Genomic DNA, 22,493 nt, shown 5'->3' on the forward strand with positions numbered 1-22,493 from the left:
TCCAAACCATGGTCATGTTTAGTATACGGTGCTGCTTTTCCCAGCGCCACGTTGTACGTCCCGGTCTACTCGGGTATTTGTGGGAATTGATCAGTAATGAAAAGCACAACCGTTCGAGATGAAAAATTCGTGTGCCATGCACCAAAAAAAAATTAAACATCCACCTAGCGACACCAAATAATACAATAAAATATGCATTCCTGCAGTGCGACTAAAATAGGTTAGTGCATTAGACCACGTGTCAAGATTTTTTTTTGTTTCACCAGATTTTGTTTTCCGTTTGGTACAATCAGAACGTTTAGAGAAAAAGTTTAAATTAGGCTCGAAACTTTGCTATCCAATTTTTAAAAAGGTAAATGGCACTTTTAAACACACATGTAATGGCCGTGACTCATAAAAACACCTTAACACTATTTCACCCATTTCATACAAATTAGACAGTCAACCAATAGAAAAAAAAATTAAACTACCGTTTCTCACCTGTTTAATAGGAAATTATCAGGCCTTTCCCGCTGAAGGCACACCTCTCGGTCTAACTTGAGCATAGCCCCATAACACATTGGAAAAGTTTTAATTACTTGTGAGTTCTCTAAACACTACTCGTTCTCACTGAGGTGATGTGGCTTTACTACGAGATTTGATTCTATTCGAGAAATCTTGTTAACACTGCTCTAGGTAGATTGAGAAAGGTCGTTGATCGTCAAAACTTTCTCTTTTTCAGCAGCAATTTTTGGACTGCCACGTTCTCTATGTTACGATTGAAACGGTGTACCTTTCAACGATGTTTAATTTTCGCTTCGCTTCGCGTTCCTCTCAACTCCGCTTGTTATCACTAGCCTTCACGAAGTGGCACGTTTTTATCGGGTGGTTTATCTATAGCTAGAAAGATAAAAAAGATTCCGTTTTGTACCTACAACCATTTTGACAATTCTAATCACATTCAGTCTCAAATTTCTCGGGCTTCTTAGTAAATGAATCTTACCATAGCTGTGTAAAAAGTATCTCTCCTGCCCGCAGTCCGGGATCCGACAGAGCTGATGGGATCATCAAGGAATTATTGCTCAAATTGCAACACAATAGAGACGCATAATAGCAGATACACAACACAACGAATGATATCTTCTTAATGTTTGCTGGCGTATGAGATCACGGTTGGACGGTAGCGCGTTTGTGTCGCCTTTTGTTGGTAATTGTTAGATCGTGCATCAGCTGATTCATTGAGTTAGTTAACGAGCTTAAGGTACGCGGTGCATTTCCGTTCTACACGTAGTAGCAACTTAGTGTGGAATTAGCCTGGTTTGGATTATGGTAACTTAGAATATGTCATCATGTGATACTATAGCACACTGTAGGTGGTTTACGTAGATTTTGAATACGTTAGAAATGAGTATTTATAAAATTATTTGAGTCCTATGTGACTTAATTACCTAAGGTACGGTTTTGCATCAATTGTTGCTGCAATTTAACATCCACTTCTAAAAGTTGTGGCTGAACAAAACCTTGAGCCGCGCAGCCCATCACTGGGCAACGGGTCTTGCGGTTCATTTGTAGCATTTCTTCAATGGCACTTTTTTCATAAACATGATTGCACTGCTTGTTCCGTACTGGGATTACGAGTGGCCGTTTTGTAATTGGATCGACCAAGTTGCCTACGTCACCTTCGATAATCAATTCATCGTCTATTGTTTCCTCCTGCGAAGGTCCTGCCAGAGTAGGATTTAGAAGCGGTTTGGCGTACTGCAAAAAATCCTTGAATCTTTTTTGACCTCGTACTTGAGGTTTCTTTTTATCCATTCCAGCATCGTAGCGCTATAAAAAAACGAAAACCATGTTGATCGACAAATACACAATGTGCAGTATTTTAGTTACCTTGTTGAAACTATCTACAAACTGCTCTCGAGACGCTTCCGACATAGCCTTCCGATGGACGGTGATTTTACTTTCAATTTCGCAAATGCGTTCCACGAGATCGGTGTATAGTTTAACATTTTTAGTAGCTGAAAAATTTAAACGATCATATTAGACATAAAAGAATAAATCCATACTTTGATGGCCACTTACAATCGTCTCCATACTCGGCTGCCAGTCGAACCGTGTTGTTCAGACTGTCGCTAACTTTGCGACAGTTCGCCTCAAACATGTTCATCGTAGCGGAATACTATTTTTGGCTTTGCAAAACGAACAAAAACACTTGTTGCTAAAATTAAAGGACGCCAAACGAACAACGATACGATTGTAAAGTGAAGAAGAACGAACTGTTTGTTTACAAACCAAATGCAACCGTCGCGGCAATTTGTTGAGTGACAGCAATTCGATGAGACAAAAACGCATACTTTGTGCAGGAACGCAAACTTTGAGCAGTGAGAAAACTATCTTGACGCAATTCGCCATGTACAAAAGTAGTTAGGTAAATAAAAATGTGTTGTAATTGTAATTTTTGAATCAACCGTTACATCAACCAGAAACATAATTGTTTATAAAATATTGCACTTTATCAGTGTTGGTTGAAATATGCCGAATATGGCTTGGTTTCCTTTTTTAAAGCAGCTATGACTTGTGATAAGCACCAATTTTCAATAACAGTAGATATTTTCAATGAAACATATGTCATGTTTTATTAACAGGATTTTACGCCATAGTTAAATTGCTAAATGCAATTGTGAAATCTGTTCGTAGCTAACAGATAAGAAACATTTTGTGATGATTCATCTTTTGATTTAGTAAAGTTATGAAATTACAAGAGATAAAACGCTAAACTTGAATTACAATTTGTTTATAATCGTGTGCGCCGCAAACATGCAATGTCAAACGTGAATTTCCGGAATTCCGCCGGATGCTCGGTGCGCTCTGTTTTGCGACTAAATTGTGAGCTGGAACGGGGTTTTTATCAAAAACAAGAAAGTACGGAAACATCTACCTTCAACACAAATACGCGTCTTGAAAAGACCTTTCATTTAAGGGGTCAATCATGAAAATCGGTTTAAAGAATCAATAGTTATGTACAAATTGGCAATTTTTTGTGTTTCAGTAATCGAGGTTTATCAACCTTGTTCCCGGTAGAGTGCTGTCTCTTTTCCACACAATTAATTTTCTCAAAAACTAGAAAGTATGGATGGATCTATTGTTGTACAAAGTTGTGTGTTTTGAAAAGATCTTTCATTTGAGGGGTCACATGTGCAACTCGGTTAAGCGATCATGAAGTTATTAACAAATTTGTTATTTCAGTAGAAAATACCAACCAAGGTATCTGTACCTTCGTCCCATTCAAAAGTTTATTTCATTAAATAAGAATCGAGGTAGAATATTTGTTGAATCAAGTTGTTTGCCTTGAAAAGACATTTCATTTGAGGTGTCTGTTGCTGAAATTGACCAAGGCACTAAAAAGTTATTAGCAATTTGGCTATTTCAGTAGCCGTTCGCAATCTTTAATTTACCATTATTTCTTCATCAATAAATGAAAAGATCGATCAACGATACGATCAAATAATATTTCTCGAACATTAGTCGAAAATTATCCTAAACAAATCACGAAAATGAAACAGTTTTCATTTTTTTCAGTTTTCATTCAGTTTCAAAATCAAAGTGCTCGAAAATTGTTAAAAACTATATACAGTCGACTCTCGATAATTCGAAGTGGGAGGGACCCAGAAAAAAGTTCGATTTATCGAGAGTTCGAATTATCAAGAGTGGTAGGAAATAAGCAGCTACGGTTGCTGAGTTATGAACTGGAAATGAGTATGCGTGTATTGATTTACGCTATGCCTTTACCCACCGTTTTCGCTAACTGTTTTTTCTTCACTTTTCTTTGTGCACCTTCCTACAAAGCAGTTGTGCCCCAAATATGTCCGTCCGCACGTCTACACCATTTAGTCTAATTTGGACGAACATTTTCGGCCCCGTTCAACAGAGTGTTACAGGGCACCCGCAATGTGACGCGTTCTATTACGTTTCAACTTGCTCAGAACTTCGAATTGTTGCGAGTTGAGTGGATACAGCTTCGAATTATCGCGTGAAGAGAGCAACCTAGATTCGAATTTTACTTCGCTTTATCGAGTGTTCCAAATCGTATTGTTTTTATTCGAAATAATGAGAGTTTTCCAAGGGACTACTGATATACTTCCAATTATCGAGAGTTTCGAATTATCGAACGTTTGAATTATCGAGAGTCGACTGTATTTATATACCTTGGAATACTTGTATAAATACCCAGGTTGCTATTCGAGCAATATGCGGAAACTTTCGAGCAATACGCGGAACTGGATTGACCAGGAACGACCCGTCGACTCGTTCACTTCACTCGGGTATCTGGACGGAAAAGGTTGTCTTCCGCATCACTTCCAGCATTTCGAATTGTAAGTGTGAATATTTGGTAGCAGCTTTTCATTTTTCCAGTGTCGTTAAAAGTTCAAGTGGAGTTCTGTTAACGGGCTGTGTGGTGCATTTTGGTGTAACAGGTGTGCTAAGTGCATAAATTGCAGAATTTCAGCGGGTTTGTGCCGGTGTGGTAAAGTTCTACCCACTCTTACTGCGGGACACGTGGCGGCCGATACTTGTGGGTTTTTTGGTATGGCTAGCTAGGATTTACAATCTTGCGAAATTTGTGAAGTGCCAACAATCGTTGTATAAGGAGACTTCTCGTTTCATTAGGTGCACTAGAATTCACTGCATTCGTAGCCGATCTTTCATCAATTTTAGATTTAACACGTGGATTAGAGAAATAAATGGTTAGCTAAGTATTGCGCTTGCGCATGGCCAGTTACATGGGGTAATTTATTGTAACTTGGATTTCGGGAAGATAGAATAGGGAGATTTAGTTAGAGCTAGAAAAAATGACGAAATTGCACTAGTAGGCATTTCCAAATATGGCGCCGGTCGTGTCAACGACTGGTGCAGAAAGAGGAATAGAAAGTTCCAGGAAAGAACTAGAAGACCGGGCAGCCATTTTGGATTTGGCCAACTGGTAGCAGCTGGAGTTGGAATTGGGGGAGAAGTTGGTGTAAGACTTGATTCAGAAATTGTTCACATCATACACTTCTCCTTTTTCGCCATTCTTTTTCCGGCTAATCTGGCGTGAGTCACTTAAATTGTTCCAAGCACATTTTTTCTCCACGCATACTTGATATGCGCTGCTTATATGAAACGTGGGTTCCACGCACACGTTTCCATCCGCTGACGGGTGTAGTGGTGTATTCCATACCGGAAACTTCGAGTGTGGGTTTTTGGAATCAAATTGAACTAATACACTCGCCAAAACGCGGCAGCTGCTTGAACACATCCATTTAAAACTTTGCAATCGGAGCACATTATTAATTGGCCACATTTTTTCCTAACCTCTATTTTTGCTCTTGTATAGTGATCGCTCTACATCAAAATGGGTAAGGAGAAGACTCATATTAACATCGTCGTCATCGGACACGTCGATTCCGGCAAGTCGACCACCACCGGTCATTTGATCTACAAATGCGGCGGTATCGACAAGCGTACCATCGAGAAGTTCGAGAAGGAAGCCCAGGAGATGGGCAAGGGTTCCTTCAAGTACGCCTGGGTGTTGGACAAACTGAAGGCTGAGCGTGAGCGTGGTATCACCATCGATATCGCCCTGTGGAAGTTCGAAACCTCCAAGTACTACGTCACCATCATCGACGCCCCTGGACATCGTGATTTCATCAAGAACATGATCACCGGAACGTCGCAGGCTGATTGCGCTGTGCTGATCGTTGCTGCCGGTACTGGCGAGTTCGAGGCCGGTATCTCCAAGAACGGACAGACCCGCGAGCACGCCCTGCTGGCCTTCACCCTCGGTGTGAAGCAGCTGATCGTTGGTGTGAACAAGATGGACTCGACCGAGCCCCCGTACAGCGAGGCCCGTTTCGAGGAAATCAAGAAGGAAGTGTCCTCGTACATCAAGAAGATCGGTTACAACCCGACCGCTGTTGCCTTCGTGCCCATCTCCGGATGGCACGGCGACAACATGCTGGAACCGTCCACCAAGATGCCCTGGTTCAAGGGATGGGCCGTTGAGCGCAAGGAAGGCAAGGCCGACGGCAAGTGCCTGATCGAGGCTCTGGACGCCATTCTGCCCCCGTCCCGCCCGACCGACAAGCCGCTGCGTCTGCCCCTGCAGGACGTGTACAAAATCGGCGGTATCGGAACGGTACCGGTCGGTCGTGTGGAAACCGGTGTGCTGAAGCCCGGTACCGTGGTTGTGTTTGCTCCGGTTAACCTGACCACTGAAGTCAAGTCCGTTGAAATGCATCACGAAGCCCTGCCCGAGGCTGTGCCCGGAGACAACGTTGGTTTCAACGTGAAGAACGTGTCGGTCAAGGAATTGCGTCGTGGCTACGTCGCCGGTGACACCAAGAACGCTCCCCCCAAGGGCGCTGCCGACTTCACCGCTCAGGTCATCGTGCTGAACCACCCGGGACAGATCTCGAACGGCTACACTCCGGTGCTCGATTGCCACACCGCACATATTGCGTGCAAGTTCTCCGAAATCAAGGAGAAGGTCGATCGTCGTTCTGGCAAGTCCACCGAGGACAACCCGAAATCGATCAAGTCCGGCGATGCCGCCATCGTCATCCTGGTCCCGTCGAAGCCGCTGTGCGTCGAGTCGTTCCAGGAGTTCCCGCCTCTGGGACGTTTCGCCGTGCGTGACATGCGACAGACCGTCGCCGTCGGTGTCATCAAGTCGGTCAACTTCAAGGATGCCACGGGTGGCAAGGTCACCAAGGCCGCTGAGAAGGCCACCAAGGCCAAGAAATAGCCGCCAACGGCAGGTGCCCTTCATAATATTTCAACAACAGATGCAGCAGCCACCAACACCATATACTCCACCACCCGTCATATCCTCGAGAAACAACAACAAGACCTTGCGCTTGCTGCCGCCTCCGATCGGAGGACGAACATCATCTCTGATGGCGGCAATGCGGCTATTGCTGGGGGTACGATGTCCGTCGGCGATGTAGACGATCAACATAAGCACCCAGAGCAGCAGCAGCAGCAGCATCCTAACAACACCTCCGCCACCACCACCTACACCACCTACGGCAGATGGCTGATCGATATAAAAACTTATCACCACTTCCATCGGAAGACATTCAGACGAAAACGAAACGGGCTCTTGAATTCATTCCTTTTCAAAACTATAATTAATATCTTAACTATTAATTATTAATATTTAAAGCGGAACCGAACATAGAGCGAGAAAACCACGCGTTTATAGAGAAAACAGAACTTATTGGAACTCCGGGTAGAATTTGCTATTTTTCAGACCTAACTTTTGTAGAGTACAGATTCTGCTCGCAGCAGGAGAGAAGAGCAGGGACGAGGATATGAAGAATAATAAGAAAAATGGTATCCTTGAAAATAGAAAACTGGCATTTTTCTAATATTTTATTAGAATGAGAAACAATACGGGTTTGTTTTGGGTGGGCGCGAGTAGACAAGGGTGATGAAATTTGAAACTTACGAAATTACAATTATTTGGCCAAATAACTTTTCTAAAACAAAGAATTGATCATCGAAGACTGCGAATTTTTCGCGTGTGAACATAGATTTGCTAATTTTCAATAAAACAACGTAAAAAGGCAAACAAACGGATGTTATACATATTCGGGTTCGAGATTTAACATTTGAATGTTCATCATGTTAACTTGTTTGCTTTGTTTTCATTCAAATTGTCCCCATTTTTCCGTTCAACAGGTTGCCGCATTGCATTGCCGTTTGAACTTGAACGTGCTTGGCATGAGGTCTCCAATTGGCGCATGCCAAATTTGTACGTTTTGCTATTTTTAAACAAGCATCAATGAATTTAGCCTTTTACTACAGGTGGTTTGTGTGACAGGAGTTGATGACACTGGCCTGTTCGGCGAGTGTTGAACTCTTGCAGGGGATTGTTTTAGTGCTTATTTGGTGAAAGAACAAAAATACGATTTCTAGTTTTTATTTTAATTTTTTATTTGTAGAACCTAGGACTAAACGCAACCCATCGTACCCGGCATGTTTCGCATCGGCTGTTTCGGACCAGGTATGTGTTCGACAACGTCCACATTGGGATGGACCATTACTTACCTCAACCATTTCCGTAGTAAGAATGTAAGAATATATAAAAGAAGGGAAAGAGTGGCGGATGGTTTCACATTTAGTTACGCTTGAGCAAGTTCGCTAACCTTTGCGCAAACCATTCGCTTTTTTACGGAAACCAACCAACCAACCACATTTTCCATCGGAAAGCTACGTTCAGTTTCGGATCATATAACGTTGAGCGTTCGTTTGAAACGATTTTGTAGAAAGTGTTTATATTTGTGGTACTGCCATCACCTTCACCAAGCTGAAACTCGAGGTCTATTTCTGGTGCAATCATAATGCTGAAATCGTCGAAAAAAAAAATGCATCGCCGCAACCGTGTGAGATTGTTGGAGAAAGGAGCAACGGAAACCACATCTTGTGCAACGCAACTAAAGAGCAGAAACGAAGACCAACATAGTTGATACCATTTCTCCTTTCTCTTTTCACTTACTTTCCGTCTGATTGGAGCCCTTAGCAACAACGAGAGCATGTTTAATCGCAGCATGCTACTCTTTTTGCGATCGATCGATGCGATTGATCGATTGATCTACAATGATTCGTATGTTGCTTCATATTTCGTTATTGGGGTATCCCTCCCATCATTGGACTTTTTTTTTGTTTTTGGTCTAACGTTCTAATGTGCGTTCTTGGATCCGGTACGGGGTGAAAGATCTGTAAGATGATCTTCTCCAACGTTGCCGGGCAAGCCGCTGACTGTAACATACACATTCGCGAAGACCGCGCATTTATTCACCAGCGAGTATGCGCTTATGTGGCGCTTATATATGCCGATGGCCACGTTATGTTTCACGCGCACACTGCCAATTTCGAGACACTGGCAGCGTTCCAATACCGGCCGGCGTTTTTTTTCTTACTCTTAGCTTTTCATTAACATAACGAGTTTCAGATTGGTACAGCGTGTATCCGCATCGTTTGCTGAGATGACCCACCAAGGATGTAATAATTTGTCATATTCAACGAGATGCATCTTTCTAAAATTTTCTGCAAACGCATTTTACGTGCTGGTTTTGAGTGTCGAGCTGGTATTTGTGAATACTGGTGGAAGTTCTTGAAAAATCTTTCCTTGGGTTGCGAAATTAGAAGGAAGCTTCAGTGCGGATTATTTCTGGACGACGCCCAGAATGGAACTCACCAGGTCTCCTGTAAGATCGTAAGCTATATGTAGATACCTGGTGAATTTGCTAACTAACTATGGGGCAAATTTGGTCAATTTTCATAAACATAAAGAATTTTAGTTCATCACGACATCCATGGTTAATTGAGATAATCCAACAAGGTTGCTAAATTTAATCCAATGCTATTATAAGATCGAGTATCGATCATGCCTTTCTCCATATCTTACTACATTCGCATTCTATGAGTTGGTTTCTTGGGATCTTGGCATATGAAATTAAAAGTCAGCTTCGGCGTGCATTAATCCTTAGTTAAAAGTTACCTATCAAATACTAAAGATTTCGTAGTAATCGAAATTTTCATTTGGACAGGATGAGACATTCTTCTTTACCCGTTTAATTCAATCATATAGTGCTTGTTTTGGAAGGTGTCCTTTAAAAAAACCGGAGAATATATACAAATACCTTATATATTCTACACATATTATAAGATCTAATCTTATAGTAATAGCTTAGTGGATATGTCACTATACAAAGTCCATGAACTAGGAGTCCTCTGGTAGTCGTTTCGTTGCAACAGTTTGATACCAAGGTGAACATCGCTTCACCTAGGTGAATATGCAAACGACACTAGAGTATGCAAGGACATTTTGTTGTAATTCGTAATGTATGTTATATCACTTGTAAAGTGCCTGTACCTTTACGAACAGCTTCTCTCAGTAGTAGCACAGAGTTGATCGTGTGAGGTTGGGTTTAGAAGTTTACCAATCTGCAAATAACATGGAATCGAGGCGCATGGCGTGGCTGTTTTCAATAGTGCTATTCTGCCTCAAATTATACTTGATTCAATCCAAAAGTACGAACCATTTGACTTTCGCTCTCAATAGGGAAAAGTCGTACTATTTCAACGACAGATTTAAGGTCAAGTTTGAGACAAAAGTGCTTAATTTGTTGCTACATCGTGACTATTATTTGAACCGTGTGTTTCTGTTTTTCCTATAATTACAGCTAAACTGGTACCAAGCAGCAGAGCATTGTCGTGCCCAAGACATGTTTCTAATATCGATAGGTGATGAACGGGACCTATACGATGCGATTGATTTTATTAAAAAGAGCGGATATTTCGATAAGTACGATGATTTGCAGATGTGGACATCAGGAAACGATCTCGGCCAGGCAGGGCAGCTATATTGGGGCTCTACGGGGCAGCGCATGTCCCTAGATCGTTTTGCCGACGGCGAACCGAGCAACAGCAAGCAAAAAGATGGTTCAACTGAAGATTGTATCGTTTTGGAAAGGTCCAAGGGACGAAACTATACATTCGACGATAGACCTTGCAAGGCAGTATATTATTTCATGTGCGAAAGTATGCTTTGCTGAACGTCACAAGCCGTTAAAAACGAACGTCCAATAAATTATGCGATAAAAAAAAGTTTAGGATCCTTATTGAGTCCTTTTTGCGTTGATATGTTGCTGGGTCTCTTATATACGGGGTGCTTTGGAATTCTGCGATTCGGAACCACGCCGCTGAGAGACTGCATCAGCACTTATGGGACATGATTCCGTAACCCCGGAGCGTGCCCCAAGGCTTGTAAGCACTCATGCTTAATATTTTTATAATGGTTAACAAACAAAATTGCCTATTGCTTGTCCATTGCTGGTATGGTTGCACGAGCAACATGCCGATCAGACAAGGTTACTCAAACGCAATATTTTTGCTTCAGAAACAGACATCACTTCGTACTAGTAATCGTGGTATTGCTCGTAATTTCGGTTAGGTGCTGATAGTGGCAGTTACATCACACTTTAGCATCAACACGATTTTCGATAGGTCAGCGCTAAGAAAGCCATTTCAGTTGATAACAATTCCCTTCGAAGTTAATATTGACTATGGAAGTAAGTCGTGTGTTTCTTGTCGTCATTGTGGTTTGTATCCTTGCGGAAAGAGGTACTCTGCAAAGTGAACAGGTGTTTGCTTTGGAGCGTCAGAAGTCGTATTACTTCGGATCTACGTTCAAGGTGTGCAAGGTGATGTTTGGGCAAATTTAAAAGCAGTCATGATTCACACCTTTGCCTGTTAAACTTTTTCAGATTAATTGGTTCAAAGCAGCGGAGTTCTGCCGCAGTCGCGGGATGTTCCTCGTATCCGTTATCAATCAAGAACACCTCGAAGAAATAGTAAGCTTCGTGAACAACAGTGGCATCTTCGTAACGGCCAATGAAATCGTTCTATGGACATCGGGAAATGACTTGGGTGAAGAGGGACAATTCCACTGGGCGTCGACGGGCGATCGGCTCACTCTGAATGTGTGGGGGGCAAATGAACCAAACAATATCAAGTTTGAAGACGGCTGGACGGAAGATTGTGTGCAACTAAAAATAGAAACGTATGAAAACGACAAAACCAAGTTGAAGTCGAAGTTTAACGATGTTAGATGCCGCGTCAATGCGTATTTCATGTGTGAAACATTAGTCAACTGAATTTGTTAGAGCTAAACCATGAGTTACCTTTGATACACCGGTAGTTTTCATAAGAGCCTAGCTTTTGATTAAATACGGGCCAAATAACTACAGTCTACACATAGTTTATAGGTGTGTCCCGGTCCATGATAATTATAAAAAATAAAAATGAACAAAATGTTGAGATAGTTTTTTAAAGTCAATGCTATTCCAAATTGTTTAACTTCGTTAGAAGGATAGAGAAATCTAAATGAACAAATTTTGAACATATCTCAATACGTTTCAGGTGTCCATGTGGCACGGCGAAGAACGTGAACCGGTGGTAAGATACTTGGCCAGTATCAATTACATCTAACTGGAAATACATAATGGATATCTGCAAACGATCTAACTGAAGTAGGTGTTTTCCACTGCGCCTCAACTCAGTGTGTTGGAGGAGATAAACTATAAAAAGTTGATACCGTCGGAGCCGAAAGACGACTCACAAGAAAGATGTACCGGCGAGAATTTTCGTTCACCAATAGCGAAGGTCCACATTACAACTCCAAAGTAGTTTGTTGAATATTTCACAGAAGAATCTGCAACCGAACCGTTATCTAATCTCTTACAATAATTCCTAATAAGATTCAAAACTGCAGTGAAATTCAACAGCGTTCTCATTCTTTGATGCATTGATGCTATTTTAGTGCAGTGAAACATCAAGATGAATCTTGTATTGACGGACGTTCATTGACGACGGACGGCTAAGAAGACCGATGGTTTTTTTTTCATTGGAGTTGGGAATAGAAAATGAACTTCCGTTTCGCTTCGGTTTTTCTTGAAGACCAAACATCTCTTCGGCAGCAAGATGTTCATTAGCAAAAGAACGGTTTCTATACAGTACCTTTGCAGCAACGGTGAAGATATGACGAAGCTAAACGTGCTGATGGTGATCTGTTTCGTGATGGCCTTTCAAGGTCAAGTGTTGTTGCAACAAACCGATCAAGCATTTGCATTTTCCCGACAGAAACAATATTACTTCAGCAACTCGTTTAAGGTAAAATTGAGTGGCACTTAGCAAATCTTTGAGGATGACCTTATGTCTAAGTTTTTCGTCCATTCTCTGATACTCCTGTGTCTAGCTCAACTGGTTTAAAGCGGTTGAATACTGTAGGGATCGAGGGATGTTTCTGCTGTCGGTTCAAGATGCCGAAGAGCGTCAAGGCGTCATAAATTATCTGACCAGCACCGGGTACACCCGAACGCACAAAGAGCTGCGTGTATGGATATCAGCAAATGATCTTGGCGAGGAAGGTGAATTCCATTGGGCTTCGACTGGCGGCCGGGTCAACTATCCGAACTGGAGTGACACGGAACCGAATGATTTCAAAACCGACGACTGTACCGGAGAAGACTGTGTGGCTTTGGAGTATGACGCGGAGGGTGGTTCCAATTTCAACTATACATTCAACGATCTAGCCTGCACGAAGGAGTTCCTTTTTATTTGCGAAACATTGCCTCAATGATTGCAAGTGAAATTAGCTTTGCAATCTTTTGTCTTCTTCTATTATTTAAATATTAGATAATTATTCTGAATAAATAAATCTCTTTGGTTCTATCAGAAAAAAATGACATTTTTGTCTTTAGCTGTGAGAAGACGATTTGGAGAATGCCATTGAGAATGGCTTGCATATGCATTCTTGGAATCGAAACTATGAATCCATCCAACAGCAGCACTCTAACATAGCCCGAAGGACAAATTTGATAAGCCAAAGGACATCCAACAACGATTCTAAGCACATCCAACATTCATCCGAAAAGAGATGCATTGGTAATATTGGGATGCCGTGTTTGTGTGCTAAGAAGGCGTTTACTTTGCAGTTGTCCATCGGTTCAGAAAGACAATTTTGTCGATAACCTTTCCCTCGATGTTGTAAAAGAGTCATGGAAGGAAGCCGAGCCTTGGTGTAATCTTAAGTTGTATCCTTACCCAAGAAGCTATAATAAAATTAAACCATATTTTCCCAGCTGAATTGGTACAAGGCTGCGAAGATTTGTGGAAGCCACGTATCCGCGATCAATCAAGAACATCCCAATGAAAAGGCCTGCTACGTGAAAAGCAGTGGCTTCTTCGTAACGGCCAATAAACTTAAGATATCGACGTCGAACAATGACCTGGGCGAAGTTTGAAGACAGAAAATCGTGGCCAACTATTATAAAAATATTTATTTTATGTGTACAACAGTGGACAGCTGAAGTTGAGCTCATCTTTCATCTTTTTATTCAATTATACCTTGCAATAGGGTCAATAAACTATGTGTGTCAGTTTTGTTGGACCTGAGAAACAATTTATGAATACAACAGTAAATTGGACCATAATCAAAAATTTATTTAATTTATCTTTTTTTTTTGCGTAACGTAATAAAATACTTAAATACCTACGCCAATGTGAACACCTGTTACCTGTTCTGCTTATTGGTTCCTTGTTGGTGTAGGTAACAGGTCCATCTTATTCCGTATGATCTCAGGGTCTAGAGCATTGGAAAAAGATCGATTTCAAAACAGTGCCATCGTAGCAACGGAGTAGACATGACGAAAATACACGTGCTTGCGGTGATCTGCGTCGCGGTGGCCTTACAAGGTCAAGTGTCTTTGCAACAGGGCGACAACACATTTGCATGGTCACGGCAGAAGGAATATTATTTCAGCAGCTCGTTTAAGGTAAAATTGCTGACCTATTCGATGAGCTAATAATTAAATAATTTTCTCTATGTAGCTCAATTGGTTCAAAGCGGTTGAATACTGCAGGGATCGGGGTATGTTCCTGCTGTCGGTTCGGAATGCCGAAGAGCGCGAAGCCGTCATTGACTATCTGGCCAGTACTGGTTACACCAAAACGCACAAGGGGCTGATGGCATGGATATCAGCAAACGATCTTGGTGAGGAAGGTGAATTCTATTGGGCTTCGACTGGCAGCCGGGTCAACTATCCGAACTGGAGTGACACGGAACCGAATGATTACAAAACCGACGACTGCACCGGAGAAGACTGTGCGATCTTGGAGTATTGGGCGGAGGGTGGTGCTAATTACAACTATACATTCAACGATCGAGCCTGCACGAAGGAGTTCCTTTTTATTTGTGAAACATTGCCCCAGTGATTTAACTGCTTGAAGCACTTGGGAATATTTTAAATATCTTAAGACAATAAAACTAAATGGAACTAAACAGTTAAAATAACATAATGTTGCCTCGATTTTACTAAACGACCCGGAATAACCCCCAAGGCCCTTGATGAAGGTTGACTCTTTGGGAAACTGTACAAAAAAGGAAATTCCATACTACAGTAGAACTGGTTTTTAGCATACAAACACGTCTCCGGTGCCATCGACGAAACAAACATTGTCAAGGGGTATCGAATTAGCTTGCCGTACCAAGACGACTTTATGGATCCAAAGTCCTACTTCCTACAATGAGCAGTCTGCCATTTGTTGTGCCGTCAGTAGGCCACGCATTTTTGTCACTGTATAAGATTAGCCTCTTACTATTTGTGTCGCTAAACAACGTTTGGACGATGGAAACGAAACGTCTCGCAAATTTGGTAGCAATTTTGCTCAGTGTTCTGATTGTGGGTTTGATCAAAACTCAAAAAGATAATGAGAATACTTTTGGCATATTCAGGGAGAAGTCTTACTACTTCGGTAACACATTCAAGGTAATGACACTTAAAGAGACACGAAGATGGGAAGAGGCGAAGAGATGTGTTGAGTGATCCTTCTTTCTTTTTTTCCTGTGAATCTAGCTAAACTGGCACAAAGCAGTGGAATATTGCCGTACCCGTGGTATGTTCCTGGTGTCGATCAATAACGCAGAGGAACTTGATGGCGTTGTGGATTATATCGAGAAGAGTGGATTTTCAAAAACGCACGGCCTGCTACACATGTGGACCTCGGCGAACGATCTCGGCGAGGAGGGCCAATTTTTCTTAGCCTCGACCGGCCAACGGTTGACGTTCGATCGATGGACAAAAAACGAACCGAACAACGCAAAGCACGACAACTGCACGTTTGAACATTGTGTCGTTCTGGAGTACTATTTACCGCTGGGTATTAACTACACGTTTGACGATAGGCCATGTAATGCTGAAAACTTTTTCATGTGTGAAACGATATATGACTAAACATGAGGCACTCGGGATGGATGTTAAAATGATAACAAAAAAAGTAACCCAACAACAGAGCTATAGCTTTATCTTAAGGATGAATTGGAAAAGTTAAATTTATAATTGAATAAAATATGGAAAGGTTTACAATGGATTAGAAATATAAGCTTAAGAATGGTTCTTTTCTTAAATAAAAAATGTGATAGTGAAACAAACTTTCCGGGGAAATGATAATAAACATTTCTACAATATTTCACATTTATGTTGAACAAATATGTATGCCAATATCTCTATTTAGAACCATTGCTTAAAATAGTTAAAAATTCAGCGTTTCGCACATGAATACGTTCATGCTTTTGCATGGCCTGTCGTCGAACGTGTAGTTGAAGCCATTGGGCAAAAAACGTTGAAGCACAACACAATCCTCGTACGTACATGCGTCATGCTTTAGGTTGTTCGGTTCGTTCGCTTTCCATCGATTGAACGTCAACCGTTCACCCGTTGATGCCCAGTAAAACTGGCCCTCCTGCCCTAGATCGTTTGCCGAGGTCCACATGTTCATATCGCCGTTTGGCTTCATGTATCCGTCCTTCTCCAGTATCGTCACAACTGCTTTATACTGGGGATGGCTGTTGATGGTCACGAGAAACATTCCCCGGCTGCGGCAATATTCGACGGCCTGGTACCAGTTCAGCTGAAAACACGAGGAACAAAGTATTAACGATTTATTCGAATCGCGAGTAAAATTACATACCCTGAATCGTGTTTCAAAATGGTACGTTTTTGGTGGTAAGGGGCATTTTAGATTTCCAACGGCAGTCTCTGCGTGTATGAAGCTCACCACTAGGCCGACGGTGAAGAGAAAGGCCAATCGATCTACTGTACGCCTCATTACGGACATTAGTGAGTCCTTGCTATAGAATGTCGACTAAAGCAATAAGAGCCTCAGGTGAAACGCATCAGCTTATATCACTGCAGCTAGCACGAGCTGATTTACGATCACTGTTTAACATTTGTTTGCAACTTACGAGAATAATGTATGCATAGCTAAAACTTTCTAGATAACGATAAAAAGGTAACGGGGTGGTTTTCTTATCATTGCATTTATATTGTGTAACTTTATTTTTCTTGTACCAACATATGATATAAGCCATGTACGTAAACGTACCACACATGATTAGTAATTGGTTAGATAAGATGAAGAAGAATATACCCTGCTATTAATTATATCCATTGAAACCTATATTAGTAAGTTAAAAGTAAATTAATCAGTAGTGATATCGTTTAATACCTTTTATACTATTCAGTCTTATTGAACGACTTTTTGTATAAAAAATATAAGTCGTCTTATCAGCAGCTAAAATTTGACACCCAAAAACCTATGAACCATATATGATATATACACAATTTTAAAACTTACGATACTTTTAACCTAAACGATACTTACATGAAAGTTTCTTTACCTTATTGACGGTAATACTGTCCAGGATCCACAGCGGAGTGACGAAAATCTGTCCATCGGCCGAAGCTTGCTCACTGTGGGGTTGTCTTCCTTCGTCGTCATTTTCCACCACAAGGTACTTGGCCTTTAGCTTATTCCCGGTCACCTTCCCACGGCAAAGGAGCAGCAGTTCACGAAGCTGTCGCGCCGGAACGGCACAACCCGGTGACACCCAGAACGGGCCATAGTCTGTGAACAGCTCGCTACGATACTGGCTCCCGAATGCCTGACGCTCGCTGCGATTAATCTGAACGGCCATCGAGAAGTCGCGCACTTCGAACTGTTCCTCCGGTAGCCAGCGACGGGCCCGGAACGACTCGACGATCCAATCGTACCGGACGATCCAGAGACCACGCACCAGTGCCCGCAGGAGGTTGATGGTGCGCCGAGGCTCCAGCGACACGAGATGGGTAGTGTTGTCCGAGACGTCCTGCTCGATTATGAAACCGTCGAGCTTCTCAATGGCCTGGTGAGGATGTAACGGGATACATAACGGAAAGAAGGATATAAATTTCTTAATAGTTGTGTATGTTTGAAAAATATCATCCCCAAATCAGAATGTTGTACAAATTCAATGCATCAAATGAAAGAAATCGGTGTTTTTTAAATTTTATATTGCATTTATTCAGCATCAGTACAAACATGCAGATTCGGTGAAGCACACTCAAAACTTTCTAGCTTATCGTTTAATGCTAAAGTGCTATCTAATGTTGAAAAACGTGTAATACATAAAAAAAAACAAATTTAAAATAAACTAACTGCTGTGTGGCTCAAAAGAAAGCTAAACCCTTAAGCAACGAGCAAGTCTAGTGTTGGAGAGTAGTGTTTGAGGAAAGAAATCTATTGAGTTCGTACCTCCTTCACGAATGCGGTCTGCTCGGTGTGTAGGTTAGTCGTAGCCAAATATTGTCGTTCCTGTTGGTGGTTCGATGCTCCGTGGTTGTACTGGGATGCCACCGTCGGTAACCCACGTCCTATAGGGAATTGCTGCTGCTGCTGTTTTTTCTTCGTTGCTTGCGCTTCGGGCAGCGATTCGAAAAGGGCCGTTGTGCGACGTTTCTTAAGTGAAGCAGTTTGATCCATCGGTCCGTCATGGGTTGGTGCAAGTGATCGTCTTTTGGTCGCAGTGGTTCTAGCAGTGATCGGCTTGGAAGCAATCGGTGGTGTCTTAGCGATCGGTTGCTCTTCCGTGCTTTGAACGTTAAAAAGCCTTCGCTTGCGTGGCACAACGGCAGGAGGTTCTTCCGTGACGCTGCTGCTACTGCTCGTTGATCTTTCAGTTGGCTTACTCGATTTCTCACATGATCTCACAGCCTTCCGGTAAAACTCAGTAAGTGAGGTCTGTTGCCCTTGAGATGGCGGTGGAGATATTAGGCCAACTGGATGGGACTGTTGTACGTCTACTGCTGCAAAATCGTCCTTTTCATTAGCCAGGTTCGAAGACCCCGATGTTGTCTGTTTTTTTGCAGCAGCAGCCTGTCGATTGATCTCCGATAGCCGTTGATCCATGATGTCCATCGAAATGTCGAATATTGTGCGCCTGCGACGGTCCGGTGCACGCGTTGAGCTAAACATAACCGATTCCTCATACGCTTCCAGCAGTGTTTTACGTCGCATATTAGTTTCCTTTCCCGTCGCAGTCGGTTTCGGGGTCGAACTGGAGGTTGGATTTGGTCGGTTACATATGCTGCTACCGTTATGTGTCGAATCAGCGCGCGATTGCGCAGCTGATGGTTCAGGAGGCGTTTCGCTGACTTCCAGCGGTTCCATGAAGGTAGAGTTTCCCGGTTTGAAAAGAGTTCGGCGTCGTACGGAACCGGTCGATGTGGATGAGATTGACATTACGGATGTCCCGGTGTTGTCTGTGTTTTTTCCCGGTACAATATCCGCTGCAGCGGAGGGATTAAATAAGCTACGACGCTGGACGCTAGTTGATGTCTTGCCATCGATTTTATTTATGACTGATTTCTCAGCCGGAGAAGTGACGCTCATCTCGGAACCATTACTGTTAATTTTCGTCAGCTCCGTTGCATGCTTGGTATTGGGCGCGGAAGTTTGAGGAATAGTCGAGACTTCCATATCCTTGGGTGAGCAGATGGTAGCTCGCTTGGTAATTAGTGTATGAGAAAGACCCAACGCTACCGCTGGTGGCGTGTTCTCTTCGTTACCGAAAGTGACCGTTTTTCGACGACTTCGCGTCGAGGATCGATCTTTTCTGCCATCCGTGACTGGTGTGCGCAGCAACGAAGGCGAGATATTTTCTTTGCTTGCCACCACTGTTTTGCGCTGTTGATTCTGGCATGCATCGATGGCGGGAGGGGATTTCACCCCATTCCCGGTGGCCATCGAGCTACGTCGGGTGCGCTTGTTTGGTGTTGGTGCTGCTGCTGGGTGGTTTTGTTTGCTGTCCACCGCTACGATAGTTTTCCGGCGACCTCTGAAACTAGTTTCTGACACATTTTGTGGCGTTTGCTCAGATGCAGCAACCATCGTCCGCCTTCGAGATCGTCCGGTGGATTCTTTTGGTGTTTCCTCGATGCAATTCAGTGGGCTCGGAGCTACGTTTTCCTCTTCCAAGTTCTTCATTTGAGGAGTAAAAAGAATCGTTCGGCGGCGTGATCTGGATGCACTCGAACCGGCCGATTTCTTCGATCCAGAGTCGGCAACGGCGAACAATTCCCGACGCGTTTCTGTGTTAGACTTGGCATTCGTAGTTCCTTGTGGTGTAGTATACGCTTCATCAACATCAACCGTACCTCTTGCAATATCGGTAGCAGGACTATCCAATTGAGTTGGTGTTGACCGGAAGCGTTCCAGCATTCGCATTGGTGCGCCATGTAGCATCTCGTCAAATTCGTCGATCGGACCCGTGTTGGCGTTAGCTATTTGATTATGCGCCTCGAAATCATTCAAAATTCGCTCCAATTGATCGTCGTTGCGAATCCGGTGAAGCACTGGCAGCTTTGAGGGAGGCGATATGACTAGGGGTCCTTTAGGTTTACCCGTAACTGCGGTACGTTTTTTATTGCCGGCCGTTTCTGTAGCACCTGGTTGCATTGATTTTTGACGCTGATGATGATGATAGAGAAATTGTTGATTAAATACATTAGAGCGCAGTAGAATTGTTGACAAAACTTACTCTTATTCTTTTGAAAAGCTCTGGATTTTCATAGCGTTCTACGTTCGATATATTGAAATCATCTGGATTCATCAAGCACATGTGACGCTTGCAGGCTTCAATCCACAGCACAGAAACGACCGGAATATTCATCTTCTTTGCCTTCTGGTAGGTCGAGAGCAGGCCATCTTTGAATATGACGTGTGTTGTGTCCCTGCAAGGAATCAAACGAGTGTGGTTAGATCAACGTAAATTCTAAAGTACATACGCAGTCTTACTTCAACAAACGCTCATTCACTTTCGCTCCCAAAGATGCAACGTGTTCCTTGATGCCATCGGATCGATTGTCCGTCCCGGAGCGCACCTCAACGTACACGCACACATTGCCCAGTATATCCCGGATGTCTCGCTTTTCCGGCTCGATTCGTTCTTCGGCCGTAATGATATCCTGTTCGGCGTAGGAAACATCGAAGTTTCCGTACGCGTTGCGTTTGCTTGGTGATTTTAGCGCACGCAACGCACGAAGCCGCGCCGTCGCAGAAGGACTGTTCAAATCGCGGTACAGCATTTGCAAGTGGCGGTTGTTTACGATTCCCTCGGCGTTCGGCGGAGTGTTGCATCGCATGGCATCGGGGGTGGCGTTGAAGAAGCCCAGCAACGGAGACTCACTGCCCGACAAGCAGCTGTCGAAGGAATCGTCGGTAGTGCGCTGTGAGGGGGTTGCATCGGAAGAATTCTGCCGGAACAACGGCTTATCGCTGGGAGTTGTAGAGAGGATGCGCAACAGCAAGTTCTCATGCAAGCTCATCCGCTTGCCCGCTGGCGTCGTCATATCTGCTTCCTTCGCAGTCGGTGGTGTGCCGGTATGCGGGGAGATTGGCCGTGGCAATATGTTTGAAGGGGTTGCCGATGCATGAATTTGAATCGATGCCGATGTACCCAAGCCAACCGAAAGTCTCGTTTGTTTGGGTGACGCTTTGACGCCGTGGTCACCTCGCACAGCGATCCGGTTCATGTTTGTTTGTTTTGCTGGTTACAGAAACACCTTTTCACAACATTGCGTTGATATGTACGCTTGACTAAACTTACCTAATTGACTAGTGAACTGAACTTTATTAAAGTGTTTAGAAATCGACGCGTTTCTCCGCAGTACTCGACGGCGCAGTCAACTCTTGGCAGTTTGCGAGTGGCAGTTTGAATGATGAGATTCGAAAGGAAGACTTGAAGATCCGATCTCTAGACGGATTCCAAAGATTCGAATCCCATTTGACGATTCCAAATATTTGATTCGATTGGGATTCGAACACTTTAGGAATGTTCGTCAGTTCCAGTTCGGCGTCGCATCAGAGCGGATGGTTAGCAGTGCACGAGGTTCCTGAAAGGGTTAGCTGAAAAGTAAGGTTATCTTAGGCACGGCCGCGTGGTGTCGCCGAGCTGGAGCTCAAGTCAGAGAAATCCTAGCCGACGCACATCTCGTGCTGTTTGAGTAATCAAGCGGATCACGAGTTTCGTGCGATCTGACTAACAGAAGGAAATATTCCTTTCGTTACGGCGGGTGAACAGCCGCATTTTGACTGCGCACTAGCGTGGTTGGCTAGCAGTGCTCCTGGCCGCATGGTGGCAGTCAAAAGGCGACGCCTACAGAAAATCGAAAACCACAGAAAACCAGGACATATGGCCTTTAGTTGCCAGTCCTAAAACAATAGAGGTCTATGTCTCCAGGTTAGCTTGCGAAGGCCCAGGAAGCTGGATTCAATAGCCGTACTGGAGTAAATCCTCGCCGAATTGAAGAAGAAGAAGAAGAAGGAATGTTCGTATTGCTTGTATTTAATTAGAAGAATAATGTAAAATATGCTGATATAATTAGAAGAATACTGCGAAATATGCAGAATGAATTTGAATCGAAAGATAACAATCCGTCCAGGAATTTCATTTACCCACCACTAGAATGAAGGAAACGGTCAAATATGTCAGTTTGACGGAGTACCTAGGTACAGAAACCTAGGAACTAGAAGTTCCGTATTGCTCAAGGTGCATGTATCTTTGTTTTGAAAGAGGTCAGTTTGAATAACAA

The 22,493-nt window shown here is 43.1% G+C and overlaps 8 protein-coding genes across 11 annotated transcripts; 5 read left to right on the forward strand and 3 right to left on the reverse strand.

The window, feature by feature from the left end:
• Positions 1-715: 715 nt before the first annotated feature.
• LOC131263727 (E3 SUMO-protein ligase NSE2-like) lies at positions 716-2,344 on the reverse strand. 3 transcript variants are annotated; one of them, XM_058265979.1, is made up of 4 exons: positions 2,062-2,344; positions 1,870-1,997; positions 1,428-1,809; positions 716-879 (listed from the first exon to the last, which is right to left on the reverse strand). In XM_058265979.1, exons 1-4 carry the CDS (start codon positions 2,144-2,146, stop codon positions 833-835), a joined length of 642 nt encoding a protein of 213 aa, XP_058121962.1. In that variant the 5' UTR covers positions 2,147-2,344; the 3' UTR covers positions 716-832. The 3 variants fall into 3 exon arrangements, with proteins under 3 accessions (XP_058121962.1, XP_058121963.1, XP_058121964.1); XM_058265980.1 differs by lacking the exon at positions 716-879 and adding an exon at positions 1,116-1,346 and having other exon boundaries at positions 2,062-2,343; XM_058265981.1 differs by lacking the exon at positions 716-879 and adding an exon at positions 1,116-1,293 and having other exon boundaries at positions 2,062-2,342.
• A 1,892-nt stretch (positions 2,345-4,236) lies between these two features.
• LOC131263720 (elongation factor 1-alpha) lies at positions 4,237-7,373 on the forward strand. Of its 2 annotated transcripts, none has more exons than XM_058265971.1 (2): positions 4,237-4,352; positions 5,354-7,373. In XM_058265971.1, the coding sequence occupies exon 2, from the start codon at positions 5,372-5,374 to the stop codon at positions 6,761-6,763; it is 1,392 nt and encodes a 463-aa protein (XP_058121954.1). In that variant the 5' UTR covers positions 4,237-4,352; positions 5,354-5,371; the 3' UTR covers positions 6,764-7,373. The 2 variants fall into 2 exon arrangements, with proteins under 2 accessions (XP_058121954.1, XP_058121955.1); XM_058265972.1 differs by lacking the exon at positions 4,237-4,352 and adding an exon at positions 4,439-4,552.
• Positions 7,374-11,090: 3,717 nt separating this feature from the next.
• LOC131265322 (C-type lectin 37Da-like) lies at positions 11,091-12,015 on the forward strand. The gene is made up of 3 exons (XM_058267581.1): positions 11,091-11,219; positions 11,292-11,630; positions 11,947-12,015. Exons 1-3 carry the CDS (start codon positions 11,091-11,093, stop codon positions 12,013-12,015), a joined length of 537 nt encoding a protein of 178 aa, XP_058123564.1.
• Positions 12,016-12,507: 492 nt separating this feature from the next.
• Positions 12,508-13,165, forward strand: LOC131265323 (C-type lectin 37Db-like). The gene is made up of 2 exons (XM_058267582.1): positions 12,508-12,696; positions 12,782-13,165. Exons 1-2 carry the CDS (start codon positions 12,508-12,510, stop codon positions 13,163-13,165), a joined length of 573 nt encoding a protein of 190 aa, XP_058123565.1.
• A 1,050-nt stretch (positions 13,166-14,215) lies between these two features.
• Positions 14,216-14,883, forward strand: LOC131263733 (C-type lectin 37Db-like). The gene is made up of 2 exons (XM_058265987.1): positions 14,216-14,360; positions 14,416-14,883. Exons 1-2 carry the CDS (start codon positions 14,229-14,231, stop codon positions 14,797-14,799), a joined length of 516 nt encoding a protein of 171 aa, XP_058121970.1. The 5' UTR covers positions 14,216-14,228; the 3' UTR covers positions 14,800-14,883.
• A 270-nt stretch (positions 14,884-15,153) lies between these two features.
• Positions 15,154-16,046, forward strand: LOC131263732 (C-type lectin 37Da-like). The gene is made up of 2 exons (XM_058265986.1): positions 15,154-15,353; positions 15,441-16,046. Exons 1-2 carry the CDS (start codon positions 15,213-15,215, stop codon positions 15,816-15,818), a joined length of 519 nt encoding a protein of 172 aa, XP_058121969.1. The 5' UTR covers positions 15,154-15,212; the 3' UTR covers positions 15,819-16,046.
• Positions 16,026-16,719, reverse strand: LOC131263731 (C-type lectin 37Da-like). The gene is made up of 2 exons (XM_058265985.1): positions 16,555-16,719; positions 16,026-16,494 (listed from the first exon to the last, which is right to left on the reverse strand). The coding sequence occupies exons 1-2, from the start codon at positions 16,699-16,701 to the stop codon at positions 16,117-16,119; spliced, it is 525 nt and encodes a 174-aa protein (XP_058121968.1). The 5' UTR covers positions 16,702-16,719; the 3' UTR covers positions 16,026-16,116.
• A 312-nt stretch (positions 16,720-17,031) lies between these two features.
• Positions 17,032-21,605, reverse strand: LOC131263706 (mediator of DNA damage checkpoint protein 1). Its single transcript, XM_058265951.1, has 6 exons — positions 21,509-21,605; positions 20,698-21,448; positions 20,441-20,633; positions 18,157-20,370; positions 17,248-17,767; positions 17,032-17,179 (listed from the first exon to the last, which is right to left on the reverse strand). The coding sequence occupies exons 2-6, from the start codon at positions 21,432-21,434 to the stop codon at positions 17,151-17,153; spliced, it is 3,693 nt and encodes a 1,230-aa protein (XP_058121934.1). The 5' UTR covers positions 21,435-21,448; positions 21,509-21,605; the 3' UTR covers positions 17,032-17,150.
• Positions 21,606-22,493: the final 888 nt, after the last annotated feature.

This window comes from Anopheles coustani, chromosome 2, assembly GCF_943734705.1.
Source record: "Anopheles coustani chromosome 2, idAnoCousDA_361_x.2, whole genome shotgun sequence".
NCBI classification, from domain to species: Eukaryota; Metazoa; Arthropoda; class Insecta; order Diptera; family Culicidae; genus Anopheles; species Anopheles coustani.

Excerpts from the sequence above, each read along its gene's own strand:
- LOC131263732 (XM_058265986.1), top strand. The coding sequence starts at position 15,213 with ATGGAAACGAAACGTCTCGCAAATTTGGTAGCAATTTTGCTCAGTGTT. Across the intron at positions 15,354-15,440 it reads ACTTCGGTAACACATTCAAG|CTAAACTGGCACAAAGCAGT; the intron begins GTAATGACACTT and ends CTGTGAATCTAG.
- LOC131263727 (XM_058265979.1), bottom strand. The coding sequence starts at position 2,146 with ATGAACATGTTTGAGGCGAACTGTCGCAAAGTTAGCGACAGTCTGAAC. Across the intron at positions 1,998-2,061 it reads AGCCGAGTATGGAGACGATT|CTACTAAAAATGTTAAACTA; the intron begins GTAAGTGGCCAT and ends TAAATTTTTCAG. Across the intron at positions 1,810-1,869 it reads TTGTAGATAGTTTCAACAAG|CGCTACGATGCTGGAATGGA; the intron begins GTAACTAAAATA and ends GTTTTTTTATAG.
- LOC131263733 (XM_058265987.1), top strand. The coding sequence starts at position 14,229 with ATGACGAAAATACACGTGCTTGCGGTGATCTGCGTCGCGGTGGCCTTA. Across the intron at positions 14,361-14,415 it reads ATTTCAGCAGCTCGTTTAAG|CTCAATTGGTTCAAAGCGGT; the intron begins GTAAAATTGCTG and ends TTCTCTATGTAG.
- LOC131265322 (XM_058267581.1), top strand. The coding sequence starts at position 11,091 with ATGGAAGTAAGTCGTGTGTTTCTTGTCGTCATTGTGGTTTGTATCCTT. Across the intron at positions 11,220-11,291 it reads ACTTCGGATCTACGTTCAAG|ATTAATTGGTTCAAAGCAGC; the intron begins GTGTGCAAGGTG and ends AAACTTTTTCAG. Across the intron at positions 11,631-11,946 it reads TGAAGTCGAAGTTTAACGAT|GTGTCCATGTGGCACGGCGA; the intron begins GTTAGATGCCGC and ends AATACGTTTCAG.
- LOC131263706 (XM_058265951.1), bottom strand. The coding sequence starts at position 21,434 with ATGAACCGGATCGCTGTGCGAGGTGACCACGGCGTCAAAGCGTCACCC. Across the intron at positions 20,634-20,697 it reads GTGAATGAGCGTTTGTTGAA|GGACACAACACACGTCATAT; the intron begins GTAAGACTGCGT and ends GATTCCTTGCAG. Across the intron at positions 20,371-20,440 it reads AGCTTTTCAAAAGAATAAGA|CGTCAAAAATCAATGCAACC; the intron begins GTAAGTTTTGTC and ends CATCATCATCAG.
- LOC131265323 (XM_058267582.1), top strand. The coding sequence starts at position 12,508 with ATGTTCATTAGCAAAAGAACGGTTTCTATACAGTACCTTTGCAGCAAC. Across the intron at positions 12,697-12,781 it reads ACTTCAGCAACTCGTTTAAG|CTCAACTGGTTTAAAGCGGT; the intron begins GTAAAATTGAGT and ends TCCTGTGTCTAG.
- LOC131263731 (XM_058265985.1), bottom strand. The coding sequence starts at position 16,701 with ATGTCCGTAATGAGGCGTACAGTAGATCGATTGGCCTTTCTCTTCACC. Across the intron at positions 16,495-16,554 it reads ATTTTGAAACACGATTCAGG|CTGAACTGGTACCAGGCCGT; the intron begins GTATGTAATTTT and ends TCGTGTTTTCAG.
- LOC131263720 (XM_058265971.1), top strand. The coding sequence starts at position 5,372 with ATGGGTAAGGAGAAGACTCATATTAACATCGTCGTCATCGGACACGTC.